Source organism: Cherax quadricarinatus, chromosome 14 (assembly GCF_038502225.1).
Source record: "Cherax quadricarinatus isolate ZL_2023a chromosome 14, ASM3850222v1, whole genome shotgun sequence".
In the NCBI taxonomy this organism is placed as follows: domain Eukaryota; kingdom Metazoa; phylum Arthropoda; class Malacostraca; order Decapoda; family Parastacidae; genus Cherax; species Cherax quadricarinatus.
In genome coordinates, this window is record NC_091305.1 from 11,197,611 (window position 1) to 11,225,082 (window position 27,472).

General features: G+C 38.6%; 1 protein-coding gene across 1 annotated transcript in view; it reads right to left on the minus strand.

The window, feature by feature from the left end:
• Window positions 1–27,472, minus strand: part of LOC128698701 (MAM and LDL-receptor class A domain-containing protein 2) — a 170,647-nt gene that overhangs the window by 69,745 nt on the left and 73,430 nt on the right. The window contains exons 26-29 of the mRNA XM_070084849.1: window positions 24,716–24,912; window positions 13,208–13,423; window positions 10,157–10,298; window positions 1,590–1,813 (exon numbers count right to left, since the gene is read on the minus strand). Of these exons, the coding sequence (XP_069940950.1) occupies window positions 1,590–1,813; window positions 10,157–10,298; window positions 13,208–13,423; window positions 24,716–24,912 (779 nt within the window). The remainder of the gene's footprint in view (window positions 1–1,589; window positions 1,814–10,156; window positions 10,299–13,207; window positions 13,424–24,715; window positions 24,913–27,472) is intronic.

Below are 27,472 nucleotides of genomic sequence, written 5' to 3' on the forward strand. Positions count from 1 at the left end.
CCAAAAAGTTTTGCTATATCAAACACACACAACCTATCTTCTCATACTCTCTAATGACTTCTTTTTAAAACTCAACAGTGTTTTTTACAACCTTTCTTTTTGTTTTCATCTCTTTATCCTTCCTTGGACCCATAATGGCTTATCTCACAATAAAAAAAAATTGCACCAAAACTGCAAAACAACAAAAGTTCACAATATGCACAACAAAAGCTTAAGAGAAGTTTACAGCACGCGAGTTAGTAAGCACATGACCCAAGCTGTTCACGTTGTTGGTCAACAACCAAGAGAACGTATGAAAACCAGGACACTTTCTTCTCAAATACCTCATTCAACTGCATTATTTGTTTTCTTGAATCCCTTATTCGACTGTATTACTTGTCGAACAAATCGACAAGTAATGCAGTCGACAACCAAGGTTTCACTGTATAGTGGTTATAACACACTTATATAGGTGTGAAGCAGGGGTTCTGAATGTTGTAGTGAGGAAGAGGTTGGAGGTAGTGGAGGTATCATGAATGAGGCAATGTGTCGTGTAAATTTTATGCAGAAAATTCGTAGCCTAGAAAGAAGGAGGAGGGGTGACACTACTAAAAATATTATCCAGAGGGCTAAGGAGGGGTTGCTGAGGTGGTTTGGATATTTAGAAGATGGAACAAAATAGGATGACTTGGATGGCGTTGTGGAAAGAAGGCAGGGTAGGAGTCACCCTAATAATAATAATAATAATGTTTATTTCTCTAAGTCATACAAATAATGTAGTTTCAATGAATTAATAAAATGGTAGGCACAAAAGATAGCCATTAATTATGCATTGCATTTCAGAGGAGGTAAAGGAGGTTTTGTGTGTGAGGGGCTTGGATATCCAACAGGCATGTGTGAATGTGTTAGATAGGAGTGAGTGAAGGCAAATGGTTTTTGGGACTTGATGAATGTTGGAGTGTGAGCAAGACATCACTTGTGAAGGATTCTGGAAAACTGGTTAGTTATACTTGAGTCCTAAAGGTGGAAAGTACAGTGCATGCACTCTGAAGGAGGGGTGGAGGGATATCTGCAGTTTGGAGGGGCATCTGAAGTGCAGTATTGACATGTCTCTGGCAAAATAGTGATAGAGTGAATGAATGACGGTAAGTTTCTCTCCCTACAGCTAGTGTGATAAAAATATATATGTATATACTATGGCATGTGCGAGCACGTTAGATAGGAGTTAATGGAGACGAATGGTTTTTGGGACCTGATGAGCTGTTGGTGTGTGAGCAGGATAATATTTTGTGAAGGGATCAGGGAAACAGGTTAGCTGGACTTGAGTCCTGGAGGTGAGACATACAATGCCTGTACTTTAAAGGAGGGGTTTGGGATACTGGCTGTTTGGAGTGACATCTAAAATGTCATATCTGAGTGCCTCTGCAAAGACAGTGATTATGTGTGAATGATGGTGAACGTGTTTCTTTCTTTTATGGGTCACCATGCCTCGGTGGGAGATGGCCAACGTGTTGAAAAAAATCTGCCTTAAATTATTTTATTCAGATAAGAAAATGTTTACATTCAGAATACATTATTACATAGTTAAGTAACTTTACTCTCTTCATTACCTGTCCATAGAGCCAGTCTGGGCCTTGCTCTCCTACCAGAGACCACAAGATATTCATGCTCTCATCATTTCGTGATGATATCTTTAGCTGAGCACCATCATCCCCACTCAGTGAAAAGAAAAATTTGAAGCAGAAACCATACTCTTCATTTGGGATGCGGGAACTGACCAAGGCAGTGGTGGCTCCACTGTGCACATCAAAATCTTCCACAATCACATAACCACCTATTGGGACAGGAAGAAATAACACTCTACATAAAATTTATAATTGTGAGGAGATGACAAATTTTTATATCACAAAATAATTTGTTCAAGGATTTACTGAATATAATAAATTATATCCCATCTACCTTTTACTCTCAGTGTAGCTACAACTAGAAAGTGATCTGATATATCTGTGGCCCCTCTATAAACATGTACATCCTGAAGTCTACTCAACAGTCTTTTATCTACCAATACATAATCCAACAATGGGATACAAGGAGAATAGAAGCATCAGGGAAGAGAGAGGTGAAGGTTTATAAACTAAGAGAGGAGGCAGTTAGGGAAAGATATAAACAGCTATTGGAGGATAGATGGGCTAATGAGAGCATAGGCAATGGGGTCAAAGAGGTATGGGGTAGGTTTAAAAATGTAGTGTTAGAGTGTTCAGCAGAAGTTTGTGGTTACAGGAAAGTGGGTGCGGGAGGGAAGAGGAGCGATTGGTGGAATGATGATGTAAAGAGAGTAGTAAGGGAGAAAAAGTTAGCATATGAGAAGTTTTTACAAAGTAGAAGTGATGCAAGGAGGGAAGAGTATATGGAGAAAAAGAGAGAGGTTAAGAGAGTGGTGAAGCAATGTAAAAAGAGAGCAAATGAAAGAGTGGGTGAGATGTTATCAACAAATTTTGTTGAAAATAAGAAAAAGTTTTGGAGTGAGATTAACAAGTTAAGCAAGCCTAGAGAACAAATGGATTTGTCAGTTAAAAATAGGAGGGGAGAGTTATTAAATGGAGAGTTAGAGGTATTGGGAAGATGGAGGGAATATTTTGAGGAATTGTTAAATGTTGATGAAGATAGGGAAGCTGTGATTTCGTGTATAGGGCAAGGAGGAATAACATCTTGTAGGAGTGAGGAAGAGCCAGTTGTGAGTGTGGGGGAAGTTCGTGAGGCAGTAGGTAAAATGAAAGGGGGTAAGGCAGCCAGGATTGATGGGATAAAGATAGAAATGTTAAAAGCAGGTGGGGATATAGTTTTGGAGTGGTTGGTGCAATTATTTAATAAATGTATGGAAGAGGGTAAGGTACCTAGGGATTGGCAGAGAGCATGCATAGTTCCTTTGTATAAAGGCAAAGGGGACAAAAGAGAGTGCAAAAATTATAGGGGGATAAGTCTGTTGAGTATACCTGGTAAAGTGTATGGTAGAGTTATTATTGAAAGAATTAAAAGTAAGACTGAGAATAGGATAGCAGATGAACAAGGAGGTTTAGGAAAGGTAGGGGGTGTGTGGACCAGGTGTTTACAGTGAAACATATAAGTGAACAGTATTTAGATAAGGCTAAAGAGGTCTTTGTGGCATTTATGGATTTGGAAAAGGCGTATGACAGGGTGGATAGGGGGGCAATGTGGCAGATGTTGCAGGTGTATGGTGTAGGAGGTAGGTTACTGAAAGCAGTGAAGAGTTTTTACGAGGATAGTGAGGCTCAAGTTAGAGTACATAGGAAAGAGGGAAATTATTTCCCAGTAAAAGTAGGCCTTAGACAAGGATGTGTGATGTCACCGTGGTTGTTTAATATATTTATAGATGGGGTTGTAAGAGAAGTAAATGCGAGGGTCTTGACAAGAGGCGTGGAGTTAAAAGATAAAGAATCACACATAAAGTGGGAGTTGTCACAGTTGCTCTTTGCTGATGACACTGTGCTCTTAGGAGATTCTGAAGAGAAGTTGCAGAGATTGGTGGATGAATTTGGTAGGGTGTGCAAAAGAAGAAAATTAAAAGTGAATACAGGAAAGAGTAAGGTTATGAGGATAACAAAAATATTAGGTGATGAAAGATTGGATATCAGATTGGAGGGAGAGAGTATGGAGGAAGTGAATGTATTCAGATATTTGGGAGTGGATGTGTCAGCGGATGGGTCTATGAAGGATGAGGTGAATCATAGAATTGATGAGGGGAAAAGGGTGAGTGGTGCACTTAGGAGTCTGTGGAGACAAAGAACTTTGTCCTTGGAGGCAAAGAGGGGAATGTATGAGAGTATTGTTTTACCAACACTCTTATATGGGTGTGAAGCATGGGTGATGAATGTTGCAGTGAGGAGAAGGCTGGAGGCAGTGGAGATGTCATGTCTGAGGGCAATGTGTGGTGTGAATATAATGCAGAGAATTCGTAGTTTGGAAGTTAGGAGGAGGTGCAGGATTACCAAAACTGTTGTCCAGAGGGCTGAGGAAGGGTTGTTGAGGTGGTTCAGACATGTAGAGAGAATGGAGTGAAACAGAATGACTTCAAGAGTGTATCAGTCTGTAGTGGAAGGAAGGCGGGGTAGGGGTCGGCATAGGAAAGGTTGGAGGGAGGAGGTAAAGGAGGTTTTGTGTGCGAGGGGCTTGGACTTCCAGCAGGCGTGCGTGAGCGTGTTTGATAGGAGTGAATGGAGACAAATGGTTTTTAATACTTGACGTGCTGTTGGAGTGTGAGCAAAGTAACATTTATGAAGGGGTTCAGGGAAACCGGCAGGCCGGACTTGAGTCCTGGAGATGGGAAGTACAGTGCCTGCACTCTGAAGGAGGGGTGTTAATGTTGCAGTTTAAAAACTGTAGTGTAAAGCACCCTTCTGGCAAGAAAGTGACGGAGTGAATGACGTTGAAAGTTTTTCTTTTTCGGGCCACCCTGCCTTGGTGGGAATCGGCCAGTGATAATAAAAAAAAAAAAAAAAAAAATTATATATTAAATTAAATAACAAAATAAAATAACTAACATAATGCCTATTAGTATTCAACAATTTTGCTGTGAAATGAAAGATCTGTCCAAAGGCCACATGATAAAGAATAGTAAGAACATAGCTAGTGTTGAAAAGCTGATTATTAGTTTGGTGTTAACTAAAGCTGCACAGTCCTAATACATTCACTCTATTGAATATTGACACATTCATATATTGTGTGTTTGTTCCTAGTTATTTTTTTTTAACAAATCTGCCATTTCTATCCCAGACAGGATGCCCTAAGGAACAAAATGCACTACCACTCATTCCATAGCTTTTTTTTTTTTTTAAGAAGAATATGGATATCATAATCCAAATTATCTCTGAACTATAGCATCTCCACCCATCTACCAAAATCCAACTCCATCTCCAGAACTCAACTCCAGCCAACCTGTTTCTCTGAATCTCTACTCACAATCCAACATCACACAAAGACTCAAAAATACACTTTTCTCCACTCTAACCTAACACACTCACAAATGCCTGCTAAATGTTGAAGCCTCCAACTGCTCAAGACCCCTTTCACATCTTTTAATTTTTCCCTGGTGGTCAACCACATTCCTCTACATCCATCCCCCAATTTATACTCCCTCTTGGATAAACCTTCCTAGCATCATCCTTGCACTCTCAGAAATATACCTGTCAAACCACTTCACCTTAATATTCAGAACACACACTAATCTCAAACAAGATATTTCCTTTTCTTCCAGTCTCCTCCTCACTTCAGCATTCATATATCATGTTTCATAACCCTGCAAGAATTACCTTTTACCAAACCTCTTTCTACACAATTCATTTAAAGGGGACTCACTTATTTACTCCTGACACTCCAAAATTTCCTATTATGCACTATACAACAGTCAATCAGTACTTCCCAAAATTTCTCTCCTTTATACTCCCCCTTCCCTCTCATCTTTTGGCAGAGACACCTTTTAACTTCCCTCTTCACATCATACTTCTATTGTAAGCTATACATGAATATTGAATTAAATATTTATACACCTTTTTTTTTTACAGAATTTTGTTTCTAGCATTACCTCTACTTCTTCTTAAATCTTAAGCTTTCAAACTCGCAGATTTTCTATAATATAAGAATAACAAAAAGTTTGTACTGAAAGACTGGATAACAGACTGGAGGGAGGGAGCATGGAGGAAGAAGAGAAAGTATTTAAATATAGTGTATATTTGCAAGTGGGTGTGAGAGCAAAGAGGTTTACGAATAACAACATTTTTACTAGGGTGTGAGGCATGGTCTTCAAAAATTGCAGCGAGAAGGAGGCTGGATGCACTGGAGATGTTACATTTGAGAGCAGTGTGTGGTAAAGTAAAGTAAAGTAGTAAAGTTTATTTTTTTGTAAAGGTTATAATGTGCAATTACAATTTTGATTTGCTAAGTACAAAGACAGCCACTATCGTGCTGAGGCATTTTGAGCAAACTAATCCTAATACTACATGGTAACTAATTAAAACTAGATATGATAACAGTACATAGTAACTATACTTAAAACTAGACAAGAAGTAGTGGTTAACTGTTTTACAATCTTATTTACACTTAATACAAGTGAGAGGTACTAAGGTGGGGTAGGGTTTGGTAAAATAATCTTGAAATTTCACACAAAATCTACCTTACAAATAATGGTGCAGGTGGTAATATTTTATGGAATGGCAGAATTAAAAGCCAGGAGGTCACATGATAAGACTAATTAGCAGTTGTTTTGGCATATTTGGTTAATACTGAGAAACAAGATGATTTTATGGATTGGTAGAATTAAGATCCTTGAGGTCACATAAAACTAGTTAGCAGATGTTTGGTTGATTTGGTTAATATTGTGAGATAAGATGATTTTTAAAAGAAGCAAATGCTAGGGTGTTCGGGAGAGGGGTGGGATTAAATTATGGGAAATCAAATACAAAATGGGAATTGACACAGTTACTTTTTGCTGATGATACTGTGCTTATGGGAGATTCTAAAGAAAAATTGCAAAGGTTAGTGGATGAGTTTGGGTGTGTGTGTAAAGGTAGAAAGTTGAAAGTGAACATAGAAAAGAGTAAGGTGATGAGGGTATCAAATGATTTAGATAAAGAAAAATTGGATATCAAATTGGGGAGGAGGAGTATGGAAGAAGTGAATGTTTTCAGATACTTGGGAGTTGAAGTGTCGGCGGATGGATTTATGAAGGATGAGGTTAATCATAGAATTGATGAAGGAAAAAAGGTGAGTGGTGCATTGAGGTATATGTGGAATCAAAAAAAAGTTATCTATGGAGACAAAGAAGGGAATGTATGAAAGTATAGTAGTACCAACACTCTTATATGGGTGTGAAGCTTGGGTTGTGAATGCAGCAGCGAGGAGGTGGTTGGAGGCAGTGGAGACGTCCTGTCTAAGGGCAATGTGTGGTGTAAATATTATGCAGAAAATTCGGAGTGTGGAAATTAGGAGAAGGTGTGGAGTTAATAAAAGTATTAGTCAGAGGGCTGAAGAGGGGTTGTTGAGGTGGTTTAGTCATTTAGAGAGAATGGATCAAAGTAGAATGACACGTAGAGCATTTAAATCTGTAGGAAAAGGAAGGTGGGGTAGGGGTCGTCCTCAAAAAGGTTGGAAGGGAGGGGTAAGGGAGGTTTTGTGGGAGAGGGGCTTGGACTTCCAGCAGGCGTGCATGAGCATGTTCGATAGGAGTGAATAGAGACGAATGGTATTTGGGACCTGACGATCTGTTGGAGTGTGAGCAGGGTAATATTTAGTGAAGGGGTTCAGGGAAACCGGTTATTTTTATATAGCCGGACTTGAGTCCTGGAAATGGGAAGTACAATGCCTGCACTCTAAAGGAGGGGTTTTGGGATATTAGCAGTTTGGAGGGATATGTTGTGTATCTTTATACGTATATGCTTCTAAACTGTTGTGTTCTGAGCACCTCTGCAAAAACAGTGATGATGTGTGAGTGAGGTGAAAGTGTTGAATGATGATTAAAGTATTTTCTTTTTGGGGATTTTCTTTCTTTTTGGGTCACCCTGCCTCGGTGGGAGACGGCTGACTTGTTGAAAAAAAAAAAAAGATGATTTTTTAGCAAAGTCCTAAATTTATAAGCTGTCAGGGGATCCTTGACCTGTTCCAGTAGCGAGTTCCAGATCTTCGCGCATTTTATGTGCATAGCGTTCTTGCATAGTGAGAGTCTGACTCAAGGGATATTGAAAAGTGCTTTATGCCTTGTATTGTGCCTGTGCATTCTGTTGTAACTGTAAAGTAGTTTTAGGGGAGGGTTTAAAGTGGAGTTTAAATTTCTGTATATGTAGTAGGCACAATAATAAGAGTGTCTTGTATATTTAGCAAGTTGAGCCTTTTGAAAAGTGGTGGGGTGTGCTGTCTAGCACAAGAGCTGGTTATCACCCACACAGCAGCTTTTTGCTGGATTATTAAGGGTCTAAGGTGGTTGGCTGTGGTTGAGCCCCAGGCACAAATACCATAGGTGAGGTAAGGATATATTAGAGAGTGGTACAGGGTAAGGAGAGCCGTTTGTGGTACATAGTATCATATCTTGGAAAGGATTCCTACTGATTTGGAAATTTTCTTGGCTATGTGATGGGTATGGGACTGAAATTTAAGATTACAGTCAAGGAGAAGACCTAGAAATTTGCCCTCCACATGTCTTGATATAGGGGAACCATTTAACAGTATGTTAAGTTGGATATTTGAGGCTCTGTTACCAAACAGCATGAAGTATGCTTTGTCTATGTTGAGAGTGAGTTTGTAGGTTACCATCCAAGCATATATCTTTAGCAGTTCATTGTTTACAGTGTTTCCAAACACAGCTGGGTCTGAATGGGGGTAGACGTATGTAGCGTCATTTGCGAATAGAACTGGTTTAATGAGCTGGGATGCATTGGCGAGATCATTGATATAGATGAGAAAGAGGAGTGGGCCTAGGACACTACCTTGGGGTACTCCTACAGTTACAGGTTGGATAGCAGAGTTGCCTCCATTTGCATGTACATACTGGGGTCTGTCGTTAAGCTAGGATTTTAGGTAGTCAAGAGAATGTCCTCTGATGCCGTAATGATTCAGTTTGAGGTGCAAGAGATTGTGGTCGACTGTGTCAAATGCTTTTCGTAGGTCAATATAGAGCCCCAGAGGATATTCATTTTTATCAAGAGCTGTGTATATTAGTTCAAGCATTTGCATAATAGCATCATTCATACTTTTTTTTGGTCAAAACCCAAACTGGCATGGATTAAGTATGTTGCTGGATGTAATGTAGGAGTAGAGTCGCTTGTGTAATATTTTTTCAAATATCTTGGAAAGTAAGGGCAAGTTTGATATGGGTCTGTAGTTGTTCAAATCAGTTGGATCTCCTCCTTTGTGGATTGGGATGACCCTTACTGTCTTAAGTATAGATGGGAAGATTGAGGATGCTATAGATTTGTTAAATTTGTTGCAATAATGGGTGACAGTTCTGGTGCAGCTTTTTTATATATGAATGGTGGCAAGTTATCTAGATCACCTGCTTTGTTCTTTAATGATTTAATGACGAGTGAGACTTCAGTGGGAATAGTTGGAGCTAGAAATAGAGTATTTGGATAGTTGCCAGTGAGGTACTAGCTCAGCTGAGTATTTGAGCTAGGAATATGACTTGTTAGCTTTGATCCTACAGTAGAGAAGACATTAAATTTGTTGGCTGTGTCTATAGGTTGTATGTGAGGTTCATCTGGTTTAGTTAAGTTTATCTCTCTATTTTCAGACGGTTTCCTAGAGCCCAAAATTTTGGAGAGTGTTTGCCAGGTACTTTTCATATCACCTTTCATTTCACTAAATCTATTTTCATAATACATTTGCTTTGATTTATGTATTAGTTTTGTGAGTACTGATGTGTATCTTATAGTAAATTCTTTAGTAATTAAGCCTCATCTGAACTGTTTTTCAATTTACTGTTTTTTATTAATAGATTTGAGGATAATTTTTGTTAGCCATGGACTGTTTAGTCTCTTTTCTGTGATCTGTTTTGTTTTGATTAGACAATGTTTGTTATAGAGGTTTAGGGTTTTATGCCAAAAAATTTTGATATCTTTATTGATATTATTACTGTCATCTAGCTCTCTCTGCCAATCAATGGCACCCAGTGCTAGTTCTAGGTTGTTTATAGATGTCTCAGGATGGAAGGAAGGAGGATTAGGGGTCATCCAAGGAAAAATTAAGGAAGAGGGTAGAAGCCTGAACACCCAGTAGGCATGTGTGTGAACATGTTAGATCAGAACAAGTGGAAACTAAGTGAATTTTAAGGTATGTCATGTTATTGATTTGTGGGCAAGGAACATTTATAAAGAGAACAAGGAAAGCCTGTTAACCAGACTTGAATCTTGGAGGTGGTAATTACACTGCCTACACTCTGAAGGGAGGATGGGGGAGCAAGACAGTTATTGAATGAATGACTGTAAATGTTTCCTTTCCTTGGGACTGCCCTACCCTGGGGGGATACAGTCAGTGTGTTAAAGAAGAAATGAAGCTTCATGAAAGTAGCTGTTACTTATTATTTTGTTTAAAACAATATTTGAATTGAACTGATATAGAACTATAGTACATAGTGTAACTGCAGCACTTGTACAAAAGGAACATTACAACTGACCTGAAGAAGTATTAGTAGTGTGGTCAACATGAGGGCCATTGCCATGGCTTTCCCTACCATCTGTTAGCTGCCAAGCAACTTCCTCATTCGAATCCACATGCCATAAACACATATGAGCATCTTCAAATGTGCATGATCCTGGCTGTGGAACAATTTTCACCATGTTAAATACTACATGAAGCACTTCCATATACAAAGTCAGTAGTTTGAAATAGTATGCAGTACATGCCTGTGAACATACGTAAGTCAAGTTTCGAGGGTTCATCTACCCTCACAGCCCAGCCTCTTGCCAAGCTTCCTTGATAACTCTTTTGTTAAATAGGCTGTTGCTCCTAGCAGCCAGCAGGCCCTTAAAACCATCAAAATTTGACTGTAAAGCAAAAGGACACAAGTGCAACTAATGTGACATTTTATTGTGGCAACGTTTCGCTCTCCAGGAGCTTTGTCAAGCCGGCTTGACAAAGCTCCTGAAGAGCGAAACGTTGCCACAATAAAATGTCACATTAGTTGCACTTGTGTCCTTTTACTTTACATATTGTCGATAATTCTACCAACATTATTACAAAATTTGACTGACTTAGCACTTTTAACCCTTTGACTGTCGCAGGCCCCTTTCTGAAACTGTCATTCTATGTCGATAAATTTTTGAAAAAAAAAAAAAAATTATTTTTCTTATGAAATGATAGAGAATCTTTTCCCGATGGTAATGACACCAAAAGTTCAAAATTTGGTCAAAAACTCACGGAATTACACTCCCGCGAAGTTAGCGGTCTCGGCGAAGTATGTGTATTGGCGATTTCGCTGACTTTGAGCCCTGTTTTCAGCCAATTCCCTTGTTCCAGTTGACCAAACTCATAGCTATTTCTTTAGAACTCTATTTTATCTATCAGCTGAGTACAAGAAACCTCCCATTTACCAATTTGAACTACCCAATATAGTGGTCAGAAATTGGCAATTTGGCCAAGTTCATGCAAATTAAAAAAGATGCCAAATTCAAAATAGGGTCCAGAATAAACAAGGTAGACATTCTTGGCACTAAAATAACATATCCTCTGTTCATTAGTCACATCTCTAGGCCCCTCTTATATTATTATTGCTTACTATTTTTATTTTTTATTCATACAAAAAAATACAAAATTTACTGTTATGCAGACTACTGCATTATTGTAAAAATGGTATAAATAATATTAGTGCACTAGTGAAAGAATATTAGACTCCCCAGTTGACGTGTATTGGACGTGTGGTGTGATTTGTTTACTCCTGAACACTGGTAAAAATCGAACATTTCTGCTACTCTGAGCTCAGTTTCAAGGTCGTTTTCATCGTCAAAGTAATGAAAATCATCTCTATTTCTGTAATATGTTTTCCATTTTATCACCTAAGACCATGAAAATGCGAATACAACGATAAATACTATACGAAAATACACCTGAAAGTCGGCGTTTTAATCCAAAAAACGATCAGAGTTTTTTTTTCTCATTACGTACTGTGTGCTGCAGGATTTTTTTATATGGTGCACAATGACCACACAGACCCATTCTCTCACATGTGGGCCTACCAGCTTTCTCCCGCTTGATTTGAAGCCGCTAGAATTATTGGGTATATATGTGTCAGAAACAGTGGCGCGTAAGACGTATTTATACGGTGTAAACAGTCAAAGGGTTAAAAGCAGCACATCTTGAAAACCTCTTAATGTATTCTGGCAATAATTCTGATATCTGCTAGCAGTAGGCTGAATAATCATGAACCACTGAAGCTGATAATGTTCTCATTGTGTCTTTGGTACCTATCCTATTCACCGTTTATTCTACACTTTCTCCCATACGTATTTCTTCCTCCAGCAAGTTATTATGGTAGAATGCAGATGAGGACCTGACCCTGCAGTATTTTTTATATATACGTACATATATTATCAGGAATCTTTCTCTTCTAAATTCCAGAGAGTACAAAAAAAAAAAAAAAAAAAAAAAAAAAAAAAAAAAAAAAAAAAAAACAATTGCAACCTGTATAATTACTACCAATTCAGAGTCATGTACTTATATATCTGTTATATCTATGTGACTCTGATGGGTTAGTCTTATACCCCTTAAATAAATATATTATCATTTTACGTACACTTTTTAAATTGCACCAAAGTGGTTGGGCCACTTACCTTTATATCCTACCTCTCACCCCCCTCCCACCCTTTTCCAATATTTCCATCCTTACCCATCCTTCTTCCTTCCCCATCTCACCAAAGCTCTGGTCTGAACAATCAAACAATCAAACATTCCATGTCTTTTGAGCCACTGCAGAGGCTTAGATGTTTTACTGATTCTACATGGGCAAAAAATGACTTCTACACATTTTCCAGCTCTGGTATCTCTCCTGCCTTTAAAGGTGATGTAAGTGCTAGACAATACTCTAGATGTGAGAGCACAAGTGATTTAAACAGTACCACCATTGAGTGGCTTCAATAGTTCTGATGGTTCCCAATATCCACTAAGTAATTTAATGGATAATGAGAACTTAGTCTAAGTTTCGTTCATAACACAATAGTGTAGTCATTCCACTCTAGCAACCATGACGAATTCCAAAAAAAATGGCACTGAACAAAATCTAAAGTAAGCGATGTTTGATTGCCCACAGCAATCAAACATTGCAATTTTGCTGGAATTATCAGATAGGTACCATTGGACTGTACACACTTAGTAAACATCAAACAATAAATACATCACTTATTATCAAAAAATTTTCCTGCTGTTGTTTTGGCCAAAAAAAATTGTTTTGTACATGACAGTTTGATGCATGCAGGGTATACTCATTGTCTTAGGTAAAAGAATGTCAAGAGGTAATTATTTTTAGATTCATAAAGTAGATTACATAATGTACAGTACTAAAAATACATTTGTCCCAACTTTTTTACAGAATACGTACATTTATTTACTCTGTATATGACCACTTGGTATATGTGTGACAGGCTCATATTTTCTTGGTAAAATTCATTCAATGGATCTTTACAAAATAAATTTCAGAAATTTAATAACTGTTTTACTTCCTAAGTGACCCTACCTGTGGACAGGCTGTGCTGGTTAAGGAGTAGTCATCTATTGCTACCACTGATCTTCCAGTTTCTGATGATGATGCCCCAACTTCTCCACTTACAACAAAACCAACAGTAGCCTGGTCTTCATAATTACTGTAGGTCTGCTGTAGGAGTGTCCAGAGCAAGGTGCCATCTATATCATTCAACTCCACAACTGGTGTAATATCACCAGCAAACTCAACCTAAAACACAAAATAAATATTTTAAAAATTAAGCATCCAGTGTGTAAGTACAGGCAACTCCGATCAATATGTCCCCTTTAACCCTTTCAGGGTCGGTCCCGTTGTATCACAGCTTTGAAGCCAGTGTCGGTCTTGTAGTACAGCACCATGAGCACAGCTTACTCAAATAAGGTGTGAGCAATAAATCTGGGCTTAAATATGAGAGAATGGGTTTATGTAGTAAGTGTGCACCATATAATAATGCAATTTTTTTTTTAATTTTGTGACCCTGAGAGCAGGTTTAAAAGCAGGGGTCATGACCATGAAAGGGTTAATTGTTACCCCACTGTACCGAGGGCAATGAATTACTGGTAGCCATGTGTTTGAGGTTCTTTTTTACTTTCAATTTTAATCAGCTTAATTTAAATACCTGAGGCGTGTAAATTATAAAAGAGGAATTTGGTGCACTGAAAACCCTAGTTAGAAAAACCAGTACAAGAGGATGCAGCTAGATGGCTACAGGAATTACTGAAATTCACATGACTAATTTAAACACATTACACAAGCACAAAAAAACAAAGATGAATAGCAGGAGCTTCTTTGAGAAACATGTCTGTGTTAGGAAGAAAGACTAAAGAATAATAATGTGAACAGCAAAGGAGTGCAATAACCTCTGAAACACATGACAAAGTGTGTTACAGTAGTGTTTAGCATTGCCATCTCTAACAAATGTATGATGAGTGAGTAGTTAAGATACTGTTAACAAGTATGAACACTAGAGGAGAGTGAATCTAAGAAGATGTAAAGCCAATAAAGTAATAGTAGTAAGAGTAATACATGTACTTTAATTCAGCATGATACAATGTTTGTACAAAGGTGAATGAAATTTGCAGAAAGCCCCTATACATGCAGAGCATTTCGGGCAAGCATAAGACTAACTTAAGATTAATATGGCAATAACAATATGAGAAATTTTAGAAATACAGTCACTTGGGTGAGTGTAAGTACAACATAACTGAATATCCTATTAGTTCATGCTATATATGATATAAGCTGGGAAGATAGCCTAAGCAACACAGATCCCAACTTATGCCTAGAACAGATTAACTCTGTGGCACTTGATGTATGCTCAAGGCGTATTCCTTTAAGAAAAAGGAGGAGCAGATGTAAAATAGAAAGAGGCAGACACTCCCTTTACAGGCGACGGAAAAGAATAACAGCGGCTAAAAGAGGCCAATATATCTGCAATGAGTAGGGAGACACTGGTCAGAGAAATAGCAAACATCGAACTAAAGCTAAAGGAATCTTATAAGAGTCAGGAATCGTGGGAAGAACTAAAAGCCATAAATGAAATTGAAAGAAACCCAAAGTATTTCTTTTCTTATGCCAAATCAAAGTCGAGAACAACATCCAGTATTGGGCCCCTACTTAAACAAGATAGGTCCTACACAGATGACAGCAAGGAAATGAGTGAGATACTCAAGTCCCAATATGGCTCAGTTTTTAGGAAGCCGCTAACCAGACCGAGAGTCGAAGATCTAATTGAATTTTTTATGAGAGAGCCACAGAACCTGGTAAACACAAGCTTATCTGACGTTATCCTGATGCCAAATGACTTCAAACAGGCGATAAATGACATGCCCATGCACTCTGCCCCAGGGCCTGACTCGTGGAACTCTGTGCTCATCAAGAACTGCAAGAAGCCCCTGTTACGTGCTTTTAATATCCAATGGAGAGGGAACATGGACACTGGGGTCGTCCCACAGTCACTAAAAACAACAGACATATCCCAATCCACAAAGGGGGCAGTAAAGCAAAGAACTACAGACCGATAGCGCTAACACCCCATATCATAAAAATCTTTGAAAGGGTCCTAAGAAGCAAGATTGCCACCCATCTGGATACCCATTAATTACACAACCCAGGGCAGCATGGGTTTAGAGAAGGTCACTCCTGTCTGTCCCAACTACTGGATCACTACAACAAGGTCCTAAATGCACCAGAAGATGAAAAAATGTAGATGTAATATACATAGACTTCGCAAAAGCCTTTGACAAGTGTCACCATGGCATAATAGCACACAAAATGCGTGCTAAAGAATAACAGGAAAAGTTGGAAGATGGATCTATAATTTCCTGACAAATAGAACACAGAGTAGTAGTCAACAGAGTAAAGTCTGAGGAGGCTACAGTGAAAAGTTCTATTCTGCAAGGCACAGTACTTGCTCCCATCTTGTTCCTCATCCTCATATCTGACATAGACAGGGATGTAAGCCGCAGCACTATGTCTTCCTTTGCAGATGACACCCGAATCTGCATGACAGTGTCTTCCATTGCAGACACTGCAAGGCTCCAGGCGGATATCAACCAAATCTTTCAATGGGCTGCAGAAAACAATATGAAGTTCAACGATGAGAAATTTCAATTACTCCGATATGGTAAATGTGCGGAAATTAAAACTTCATCAGAGTATAAAACAAATTCCAGCCACACAATAGAGCGAAAAACTAACGGTAAAAATCTCGGAGTGATCATGTTGGAGGATCTCGCCTTCAAGGACCATAATATTGTATCAATTGCATCTGCTAGAAAGATGACAGGATGGATAATGAGAACCTTCAAAACTTGGGATGCCAAGCCCATGATGACACTCTTCATGTCGCTTGTTCTATCTAGGCTGGAATATTGCTGCACACTAACAGCACCTTTCAAGGCAGGTGAAATTGCTGACCTAGAAAATGTACAGAGAACCTTCATGGCACGCATAACTGAGATAAAACACCTCAATTACTGGGAGCGCTTGAAGTTCCTGAATCTGTACTCCCTGGAATGCACGTGGGAGAGATACATGATTATATACACCTGGAAAATCCTAGAGGGACTAGTACCAAACTTGTACACCAAAATCACTCCCAACGAAAGCAAGACTCTACAGACGATACAACATCCCCCCAATGAAAAGCAGGGGTGTCACTAGCATGTTAAGAGACAACACAGTAAGTGTCAGGGGCCCAAGACTGTTCAACTGCCTCCCAGCATACATAAGGAGGATTACCAATAGACCCCTGGCTGTCTTCAAGCAGGCACTGGACAAGCACCTAAAGCCGGTACCAGACCAGCCAGGCTGTGGTTCGTACATTGGATTGCCTAATGGTTGATCAGGCCCTGATCCACCGTGAGGCCTGGTCACAGACCGGGCCGCAGGGGAATTGACCCCCGGAACTCTCTCCAGGTAAACTCCAGGTATATGGCTTTAACAAGTCTGAGAGGAATTGCAGGTGGCCCGGTGGCCTGGTGGCTAAATCTCCCGCTTCACACACGGAGGGCCCGGGTTCGATTCCTGGCGGGTGGAAACATTTCGACATGTTTCCTTACACCTGTTGTCCTGTTCACCTAGCAGCAAATAGGTACCTGGGTGTTAGTCGACTGGTGTGGGTCGCATCCTGGGGGACAAGATTAAGGACCCCAATGGAAATAAGTTAGACAGTCCTCGATGACACACTGACTTTCTTGGGTTATCCTGGGTGGCTAACCCTCCGGGGTTAAAAATCCGAACGAAATCTTATCTTATCTTATCTTATTAACATAATGGGGTCATAATCAATTTTTTAATGTCTGGGAGGATTACATATATTGTTATACATGCATTTGTGACATTACAAATATAAATGTGTAGTTTTCACATATTTAGCTGATGCTGGGATATGTTAGGGAGATAAAGTGTTTTTAACAGTACAGTGGACCCTCGGTTATCAGCCGTAATCTGTTGCAGAAGGTCAGACGAAAATCGAAATGGCCAAACCAAAATGGCCGAGAACCGAAATAATATTTCCCATAAGAATTAATGTAAATACAATTAATCCATTCCAGACAAAATATTCACAAAAAAAATAATTTTTTTAACAATTATAAAAATATTACATACCTTTATTGAAGGCTAATGCTGGCTTCTAGAAGATAGGGAGGAGGAAAGAGGGAGGAGTTAGTGTTTGGAAGGGGAATCCCCCTCCATAAAGCCTTTAGGTAGCAAAGCCTTCTCTGGGGTTACTTCCCTTCTTTGTCTTTTAATACCACTAGAACCAGCTTGAGAGTCACTGGACCCCTGTCTCACAAAATAACTGTCCAGAGTGTTCTGTTTCTGGTGGCTCTTTAAGATTTCCCTAAAACGGGACAGGGTTTTGTCACTAAACATGTTGCAGATATGGCTTGTTTCAGCTTTGTCAGAGTGGTACTTCTCGACAAAACTTTGCATATCATTCCACTTTGCACAAATGTTCTTAATCAATGAAGAAGGCACCTCCTTCACTCCCTCTTCCACCTCCTCTGAAGCAAGTTCCTCGGCTGCAGTCTGTTGCTCTTCAAGTTGAAGCTCTTGCAGCTCTTCAGTGGTTAGCTCTTCCCTGTGGTCCTCCACCAACTCTTCTACACCCTCGCCATTCACCTTCAACCCCAGGGACTTCCCCAGTGCCACAATAGAGTCCACAGGGTCGGCAGGGTCAGGGTCAGCCTCAAACTCTTCAAAATCCCTCTCTTAGACAATCTGGTCACAGTTTTCTCCAAGCAGTGTTCAAAGTCCTGGAAGTTACTCCCTCCCAAGCCTTACCTATAAGGCTTATGCAATGGAGGATAGTGAAGTGATTCCTCCAGAACTCTCCTAGGGTTAACTGAGTGTCCGAGGTCACTTCAAAGCACTTTTGAAACACTGCTTTTGTGTAGAGTTTTTTGAGGTTAGAAATGACCTGCTGGTTAATGGGCTGGAGGAGAGGAGTGGTGTTAGGAGGCAAGAACTTCACTTTCATAAAATTGAAGTCCCTAAACACTTGGTCTTCCAAGTCTGGAGAATGTGCAGGAGCAATGTCCAGTACCAGGAGGCACTTGAGTGGCAATTTCTTTTCCAAGAGGTAATTTTTCACACTTGGGCCTAACACATCATTAACCCACTATTTGAAAATTTGCCTTGTGATCCATGCATTATGATGAGCTTTCCACATCATGCACAATCTATTCTTCATGACAATGTTTTTCTTGAACACTCTGGGATTTTCTGAGTGATACACGAGTAAAGGCTTCACTTTGAAATCCCCACTAGCATTACCACACAACAAAAGAGTAAGCCTGTCTTTTATAGGCTTGTGTCCTGGCAGTGCTTTTTCCTCCTGGGTAATGTAGGTCCTGTTTGGCATTTTCTTCCAAAACAGGCCTGTTTCGTCACAACTGAACACTTGTTGGGGTTTGAATCCTTCAGCCTCTATGTATCCCTGGAATTCCTGCACGAATTTTTCAGCTGCACATTTGTCAGAACTTGCAGCCTCACCATGCCTTACAACACTGTATGCCACTATGCTTCTTAAATCTATCAAACCCTCCTTTGCTGGCCCTAAATTCACAAACTGCAGCACTTGTTCCAGGCATTTTCTTTGCAAGATCCTCATGCAACTGCCTTGCCTTCTCACAAATAATCGACTCCACACCACTGTCTCTCACTAATTCTTTTTCCTTAATCCAAAATAATAATAACTTTTCCATCTCGTCCATTATTGGTGGCCTTTGTTTAGTTAGAAAAGTTACTCCTTTTGCAACATTAGCATCCTTGATTTGTTCTTTCTTTGCCAGGATGGATGTAATTGCTGATTTATTCTGGCTGTATATCCTGGCAAGTTCTACCACCCTCATACCACTTTCAAACTTTTCTATCACTTCACGCTGAAATTCCATGGTGTTTCTCACTTTCTTTACCACAGGAACTTTCTTTGGAGCCATGGCTGCTTATTTCACAGTTGCACTGCAAAAATAACACAATGGGAAATAAGCAAAATGTTTGGATGTATGAGCAGAAGCTTCCTCTGCCACCAAGAGACACAGCCAAACTGACACGCAAGCGGCCCCAGCTGAACGGCCGATCACTGAATTAACGGCCGATAACCGGGCACGGAAAAAACGGCCGATCACCGAGTTGGCCGATAACAGAACCGGCCGATAGCCAGGGGTCCACTCTAGTTATGAAAATGCTGGCTGAGTCAGTAGTTCTGAAGATTTCCAGCAGAGAGTTCCAGATTTTGGGCCCTTTTATGTGCATTGAATTTTTGAAGAGATTTAGCCAGACACGGAGAACGTCACAGAGATTTTTGTGCCCAGTATTATGTTTATACGTCTTGTTACAATTATCAACAAAGGGCTTCAGGTTAGGATTAATATTAGAATTTATTGCCTTGTAAATGTAGGATGCACAGTAGTAAGAGTGCAAGTTTTGTATAAAGAGAATGTTTAGGTTTTGGAAGAGTGGGGAAGGGGTTGTCTAGCAGTACACAGTGTGATCATTTGCACTGCAGCTTTTAGCTGGGTTATTATTGGCTTTAGGTAAGTTGCTGCTGTAGATCCCCAGGCACAAACAGCACAGGTGAGGTAGGGTAGATCAGTGAATAGTATAGTGTAAGTAGATCTGTTTGTGGTACAAAATAATGTATCTTTGAGAAGATGCCAACTGTTTTGGATACTTCTTTGTTATGTGTTGAATATGAATGTTGAATTTCAAGTTGCTGTCAAGGTGCAGATCCAGAAATTTTCCCTCGTTAAGTTTAGCAGTGAGAGTATTGTTAATCATAATGTTTAGTTGGACATCACTAGCTCTGCTCCCAAACATAATACAGAAGGTTTTGTCAATGTTAAGTGTAAGTTTATTGGCAGTCATCCAGGTCGCTATTTTTACAAGCTCGTCATTAACAATAGTGTTGAGTGAGGCAAGATTAGGGTGGAAGATGACAAAAGTTGTGTTGTCAGCAAAGAGAACAGGTCTAAGTTTTTGCAATACATTTGAAAGGATTGTTGATGTATAAAAGGAAAAGTAGGAGTCCAAGGACACTGTCCTGTGGTACACCAGTATCCAGAGGTCTTGTCGAGGAAGTTGTGTACTTAACCCTTTGAGGGTCGACAGGCCCTCTCCGAAACTCGTTCTCAGGGTCGGCCAAATTTAAAAAAAAAAAAAAATTATTTTCTCTTATGAAAAGATAGAGAATCTTTTCCCGATCATAAAGACACCAAAAGTTTGAAATTTGATAAAAAACTTACGGAATTATGCTCTCGCAAAGTTAGCGGTCTCGGCGATATTTACGCATCGGCGATTTTGCCCACTTTGAGCCCCATTTCCGGCCAATTTCACTGTACTAGTCGACAACAAACATGAATATTTCGCTAGAACTCCATTTTTTCTATCGAATGGGTGCAAGAAACCACCCATTTATAAATTCAACTATCCAGTACAGTGGTCAGAATTTAGCAATTTTGCCAATTTCACACAAATTTCAAAAGATGCCAATTTCCGAATAGGGTCCAGAATAAACAAGAAAGACATTCCTGGCACTAAAATGACATTTCCTCTAGTCATTAGTCACGTCTCAAGGGCCCTCTTATATCCTTTTGCTTTCCACTTTGAATTTTTATTCTCACAAAAAATATAAGATTTACTGTTATGCAGACTACTGCATTAGTGTAAAAAATGGTATAAATATTATTGGTGCACTTGTAAAAGAATATTAGACTCACCAGTTGACGTGTATTGCACGCTTGGCACGATTTGTTTACTTTTGAAGTTTGGTAAAAATCGAACATTTATGCTACTTTGAGCTCAATTTCAAGGAACCTTTCAAAACCAGTCAAAATCATCTCAATTTCTGTAATATGTCTTCCATTCTATAAAATGAGACCAAGAAAACTAGAATACAACAATAAATACCATACGAAAATACACTGCAAAGTCGCTGATTTATTAAAAAAAATGGTCAAAGTTTTTTTTTTTCTCATTATGCACTGTGTGCTGCAGGATTTTTTTTAGACTGTGCACACTGACCACATAGACCCATTCTTTCACATGAAGGCCTACCAGCTTTCTCCCACTAGATTTGAGGCCGCTAGAATTTATGAGTACTAGTACGTCAAAAACCCCTACGCGTAAAACGTACTAGTACGACCAAAACCCTCAAAGGGTTAATAGAGACATAATGTTATCTATTAGTAAGGTAAGACTTGATATACTGTATTGATCAAGTTTGTGGAGTAGAATGCTGTGGTCTATTGTACCAAAAGCTTTCCTGATGAACTTCACCTAATAGGCTGGAGTTGCGGTTCATTGAAACTATTAGAATAGTACAGTTGCCTAGACTTTCTTATTAGTTTGTTGAGGACTGACATATAGTGCTTAATAAACTCTTTAGTTATTAAGTTATTAATGTTTCTTATCAATGACTCTTAGAATGCTGCTAGTAAGCCACAGGCAACCTAGTTTATTAACCTTTTGACCGTTGTTTTTGACGTATATACGTATACTTTACTCATAAATTCTAGTGGCTTCAAATCAAGCTGGAGAAAGCTGGTAGGCCCACATGTGAGAGAATGGGTCTGCATGGTCAGTGTGCACCACATAAAAAAATTCCTGTAGCACACAGTGCATAATGAGAAAAAAAAAACTCCGACCATTTTTTTAATTAAAATGCCGACTTTGTGGTGTATTCTCATATAGTATTTATGGTTGTATTCTCGTTTTCTTGGTCTCATTTGATAGAATAAAAACATATTATAGAAATAGAGGTGATTTTGATTGGTTTTACTATGAAAAGAACCTTGAAATGGAGCTCAAAGTAGGGGAAATGATTGATTTTTGCCGATGTTCAAAAGTAAACAAATGATGTCATTTTCCAATAAATGTCCAAGTAGCCATTCTAATATGCAGTCATGAATGGGTTGACATTCTATATACAATTATTACAATATTGCAGTAGTCTGCATAACAGTAAATCTTCTATTTTTTGTTTGAATAAAAATTAAAAATAGAAAGCAAGAGTAATATCAAAGGGGCCTAGAGATGTGACTGATGAACAAAGAAAATGTTATTTTAGAGCTAGGAATGTTTGCATTGTTCATTCTAGACCCTATTTTGAAATTGTCATATTTTTTAATTTTTGTGAAGTTAGCCAAACTGCAAATTTCTGACCACATTATTGGGTAGTTGAAATCGGTAAATGGGCAGTTTCTTGTACTCAATCAATAGAAAAAATGGAGTTCTAAAGAAATAGCTATGAGTTTGGTCAACTGGAACAATGGAATTAGCCGAAAATAGGGCTCAAAATGGGCGAAATCGCGGATTCATAAATATCGCTGAGGTCGCTAACTTCGCGAGAGCGTAATTCCATCAGTTTTCCATCAAATTTTGTTCTTTTGGTGTCATTACAATTGAGAAATGATTCTCTATCATTTCATAAGAATTTTTTTTTTTTTTTTTTTTTTGGGGGGGGGGGGGAATTTTGCGACCCCAGGAGACACCTCAGGATTTGGGGTTGCGGCAGTCAAGGGGTTAATGATCTGTTTAGTTTTTATGGGACAATAATATAGAGTCTATGTATTTTATTCAGAAATGTGCTTATCTATTCACTGATACCACAGACATTGGAAAATTCATTAGGCCAGTCAACTGAGCTTAGTTCTGTGGTAATGTTACTTATTGATGCCTCATCATGGAGTCAAACAGATATCTTACTATATTCCATTGGTTGCTTACAAATGTTTGTTAAGAGGAAGGCTGGATAGTGGTCAGTAGTGTTTTTGTGATTATCCCTGACTTAAGTGGAGCTAGTATATTTATCTATATACAGTATAGTCAATTACGGTTGCACTCGTCTCAGTTAGCCTGTTAGTTTTGCTATAGCTGGTATGAAGAGTGTATCGTTCATACTGTTAATGAAATCAATTACTGGTCGGTCATCTGTTAGGCCAAGGTTAACCCTCTGACTGTCACAATTCCAATTCTGAAACTGTCATTCTATGTCACAAAATTTTTGGAAAAAAAAAAAAAAAAAAAGAAATTCTCAAGAAATGATAGAGAATCTTTTCCTGATGCTAATGCCACCAAAAGTACAAAATTTTATCGAAAACTTACAGAATTACGCTCCCACGAAGTTAGCAATCTTGGCGATATATACGCAACGGCAATTTTGCTGATTTTGAGCCCTATTTTCGGCCAATTCCATTGTTCCAGTCGACCAAACTCATAGCTATATTTTTAGAACTCTATTTTTTCTATCAATTGAGTACAAGAAACTGCCCATTTACTGATTTCAACTACCTAATAAAGTGATCAGAAATTAGCAATATGGCCAATTTCACACAAATTAAAAAAGATACCAATTTCAAAATAGGGTCCAGAATAAACAATGCAGACATTCTTGGCACTAAAATAGCATATCCTCTGTTCATTAGTCATGTCTCCAGGCCCCTCTTATATTACTCTTGCTTTCTATTTTGATTTTTTTATTCTCACAAAAAATAGAAGATTTACTGTTATGCAAACTACTGCATTATTGTACAAATGGTATAAATAATATCAGTGCACTAGTGAAAGAATATCAGACTCCCCATTTGACATGTACTGGACGTGTGGTGTGATTTGCTTACTCTTGAACATTGGTAAAAATCGAACATTTCCACTACTCTGAGCTCAATTTCCAGGTCGTTTTCATTGTGAAACTAATCAAACTCATCTCTATTTCTGTAATATATTTTCCATTCTATCAAATGAGACCAAGAAAACTAGAATATAACTATAAATACTATACGAAAATACACCTCAAAGTCAGCATTTTAATCCAATAACACAGAGTTTTTTTTTTCCTCATTATGCACTGCGTGCATAACTGACCACACAGACCCATTCTCTCACATGTGGGCCTACCTGTTTTCTCCTGCTTGACTTGAAGCCGCTAGAATTATTGAGTATATATACGTCCGAAACACTGGCTTGTAAGACGTATATATACGGCCAAAACAGTCAAAGGGTTAATGATGAAGTCTCCAGCTAGTAGAAGGTGGTGCTTGTTCATTTGCTTGTCTGTTATTAGTGTTTTTAGTTATCACTAAATGTTGGGATATTAGTATGAGGAATCTGGTATATAGCACCAACTGTACATGAGTTAATGAATAAGAAAATGTTGTACATATATGAACAACATAAAAGGAAAAGTAGCAGTGCACAAGAATGATTGGAAGCAATTTATTTATATCTTGTCTGTGAAACAGTTATAATATTGGTGTGGGAGTTTTGCCAGGCATGACAGTATTGGCTGTAAAGTCATTAACATTTTTTCCTGAATTAATTTTCAATCCTCCAAGTTTTGAAATGGGGTACCAATAATAATAATAATAATAATAATAATAATAAGTGACTTAACATAAAACAGTCTTTACAGATTAAGTATAAAGAAATACAAATCTGCTTCATAACTTAATTACTGAAAGAATGAAAATACATCAAAATGCATAAACAGCTTACCAAGATGCTGATGTTGCCAGGTCGAATCCCACCGAAGCGAAGGTAATAGAGTTGAAAGCAATAATCACCTACTGCCATATCCATGAATGGGGGTAACTGTAAAAAGGCCTTTTTTTGTGTACCTGCTTCCTGCTCAATTGTGGTTAACTGAAGGTAGTGGCCCACAGGAGTTTTATATGAGTGATCAGAGCCTGCAGCTGAAAAATAATTTAGTGGCTATTTTTAGAAATACTCTAAATAAAGTATAAAGATGCTGAAATTAACCTCATGAATTTTAAAGAACTCAATCATTCTACTACAGTCCAGTCCACATTACATTTCTTCAAGAGTCAAATCTTGGTCTATATGGCTGCAAGCCAAGGCATTGCCTCAAGAGAAACTTAGGTTAGCTTAAGTTATATGTATTTACTATTACTAGACCAGCAGTCTCCCACCAATGCTGGGCGACCAAAAAGGAAGGAGGAAAAACATTTACCACCATTCACTCATTTACTGTACAGCTACAAATGTGCTGACATTGCAATTCAGATGACTGAGTGACTGCAAAATCCTCACCCCCTCATTCAGATTGCAGGTACTGCCCTTCTCACCTTCAGGATTCATAGGATACTAACTGGTTTTCCTAAATCCTTTCATAAATGTTACCCTGATCACATTCCAGAGAATGTCCATTAGAGACCACTTATTTCTATCCATTCCCATCTAACATGCTCAAACAAGCTTTCTGGATGTTCAGGCCCCTAAAATTCATGTATATACATGACTATACATGTATATACTTTACTTAAGAGGTAGTAGGTTGGTAGACATCAACCATTCAGGGAGGTACTACCGTCCTATCAAGTGAGTGTAAAAAGGAAGTTTGTATTTGTTTTACATAAAGGTAGGATTGCTGGTGTCTTTTTTCTGTCTTATACACATGCAAGATTTCAAGTACATCTTGCTACTTCTACTTACACTTAAGTCACACTACACATACATATACACTTTTATGTATTCACACTCATCTGAGTTTTCTTTAATTTTATCTTAATAGTTCTTTTTCTCACTGTTTTTCCATTCATATCCATGGGGAAGTGGAATAAGAATCTTTCCTCCATAAGCCATGCCTGTTGTAAAAGTCAACTAAAATGCTGGAAACAATGGGCTAGTAACCCCTTTTCCCGTATAGCCTACTAAAAAGAAAAAAAAGAAAACCGTCAAAGTGGGATGTTTGCATGTGCATGGATGTTGTGCGAATGATAAGAAAGAGATGATTGTGGACGTTATGAATGAGAAGAAGTTGGATATCCTGGCTTTAAGTGAAACAAAGCTGAAGGGGGGTGGGAGAGTTTCAGTGGGAAGAAATAAATGGGATTAGGTCAGGGGTTGCTAATAGCATTAGAGCTAAAGAAGGAGTAGCAATAATTTTGAAGAATAAGTTATGGCAGGTCAAGAGGGAGTATAAATGTATAAATTCAAGGATTATGTGGAGTAAAATAAGGGTTTGATGTAAAAAGTGGGTTATAGTAAGTGTTTATGCACCTGGAGAAGAGAGAAGTGTAGAGGAGAGAGAGAGAGAGATTTTGGGAAATGTTGAGTGAGTGCATGGGGAGTTTTGAACCAAGTAAGAGAGTACTTGTGGTTGGGGATCTCAATGCTAAAGTGGGTAAAAATGTTGTGGAGGGAGTAGTAGGTAAATTTGGGGTGCTAAGGGTAAATGAAAATGGGGAGCCTTTAAGTGATCTATGTGTAGAAAGAGGTTTGGTAATAAGTAATACAGTGGTACCTCGAGTTTCGAACAGCTCCCAACTTGAACAATTATGTAAGTGTATTTTTGCTAGTGCTTTTTTAAGTGTATTTTGGGGGGTCTGAAATGGACTAATCTAATTTACGTTATTCCTTATGGGAACAAATTCATTCGGTAACAGCACTTGAACAGCCTTCTGGAATGAATTACGTTAGTAACTCGAGGTACCACTGTACACATTCTATGAAAAAAAGGATAAATAAGTAGTATACAAGGTATGATATAACACATAATGAAAGTAGCTTGTTAGATTATATATTGGTGGATAAAAGGTTGATGGGTAGGCTTCAGGATGTACTACGTGTTTATAGACGGGCAACTGACATATTGGATCGTTATTTAGTCGTAGCTACAGTTAGAGTAAGAGGTAGATGGGACAAAAGGAAAATGGTAACAGCAAGTAAGAGAGAGGTGAAAGTGTTTGGGTTCTTAAGGAATGCAAAATGGAACTCTGTGAACCATTAACTAATATTTTTAATTTATCTCTTCAAACAGGTGTAGTGTCTGATATGTGGAAGATGGCTAATGTAATTCCTATTTTTAAAACAGGGGACAAGTCATTACCGTCAAATTACCGCCCAATAAGCCTGACCTCAATTGTAGGCAAATTGCTAGAGTCAATTATAGCTGACATTATAAGAAGCCATCTCGATAAGCATAGCTTGATTAATGATACTCAGCATGGATTCACAAGAGGCCGGTCTTGTCTAACTAATTTATTAACTTTCTTCAGTAAAGCTTTTGAGGCTGTTGACCACAATAAAGAATTTGATATTATTTACTTAGATTTTAGTAAGGCTTTTGATAGAGTTCCGCACCATAGACTGTTAAAGAAAGTGGCAGCTCATGGCATTGGGGGAAAAGTGCTCTCGTGGATCGAGTCATGGCTCACTGACAGGAAGCAGAGTGTGTCCATAAATGGGGTTAAATCCGAGTGGGGATCTGTAACAAGTGGCGTTCCACAGGGA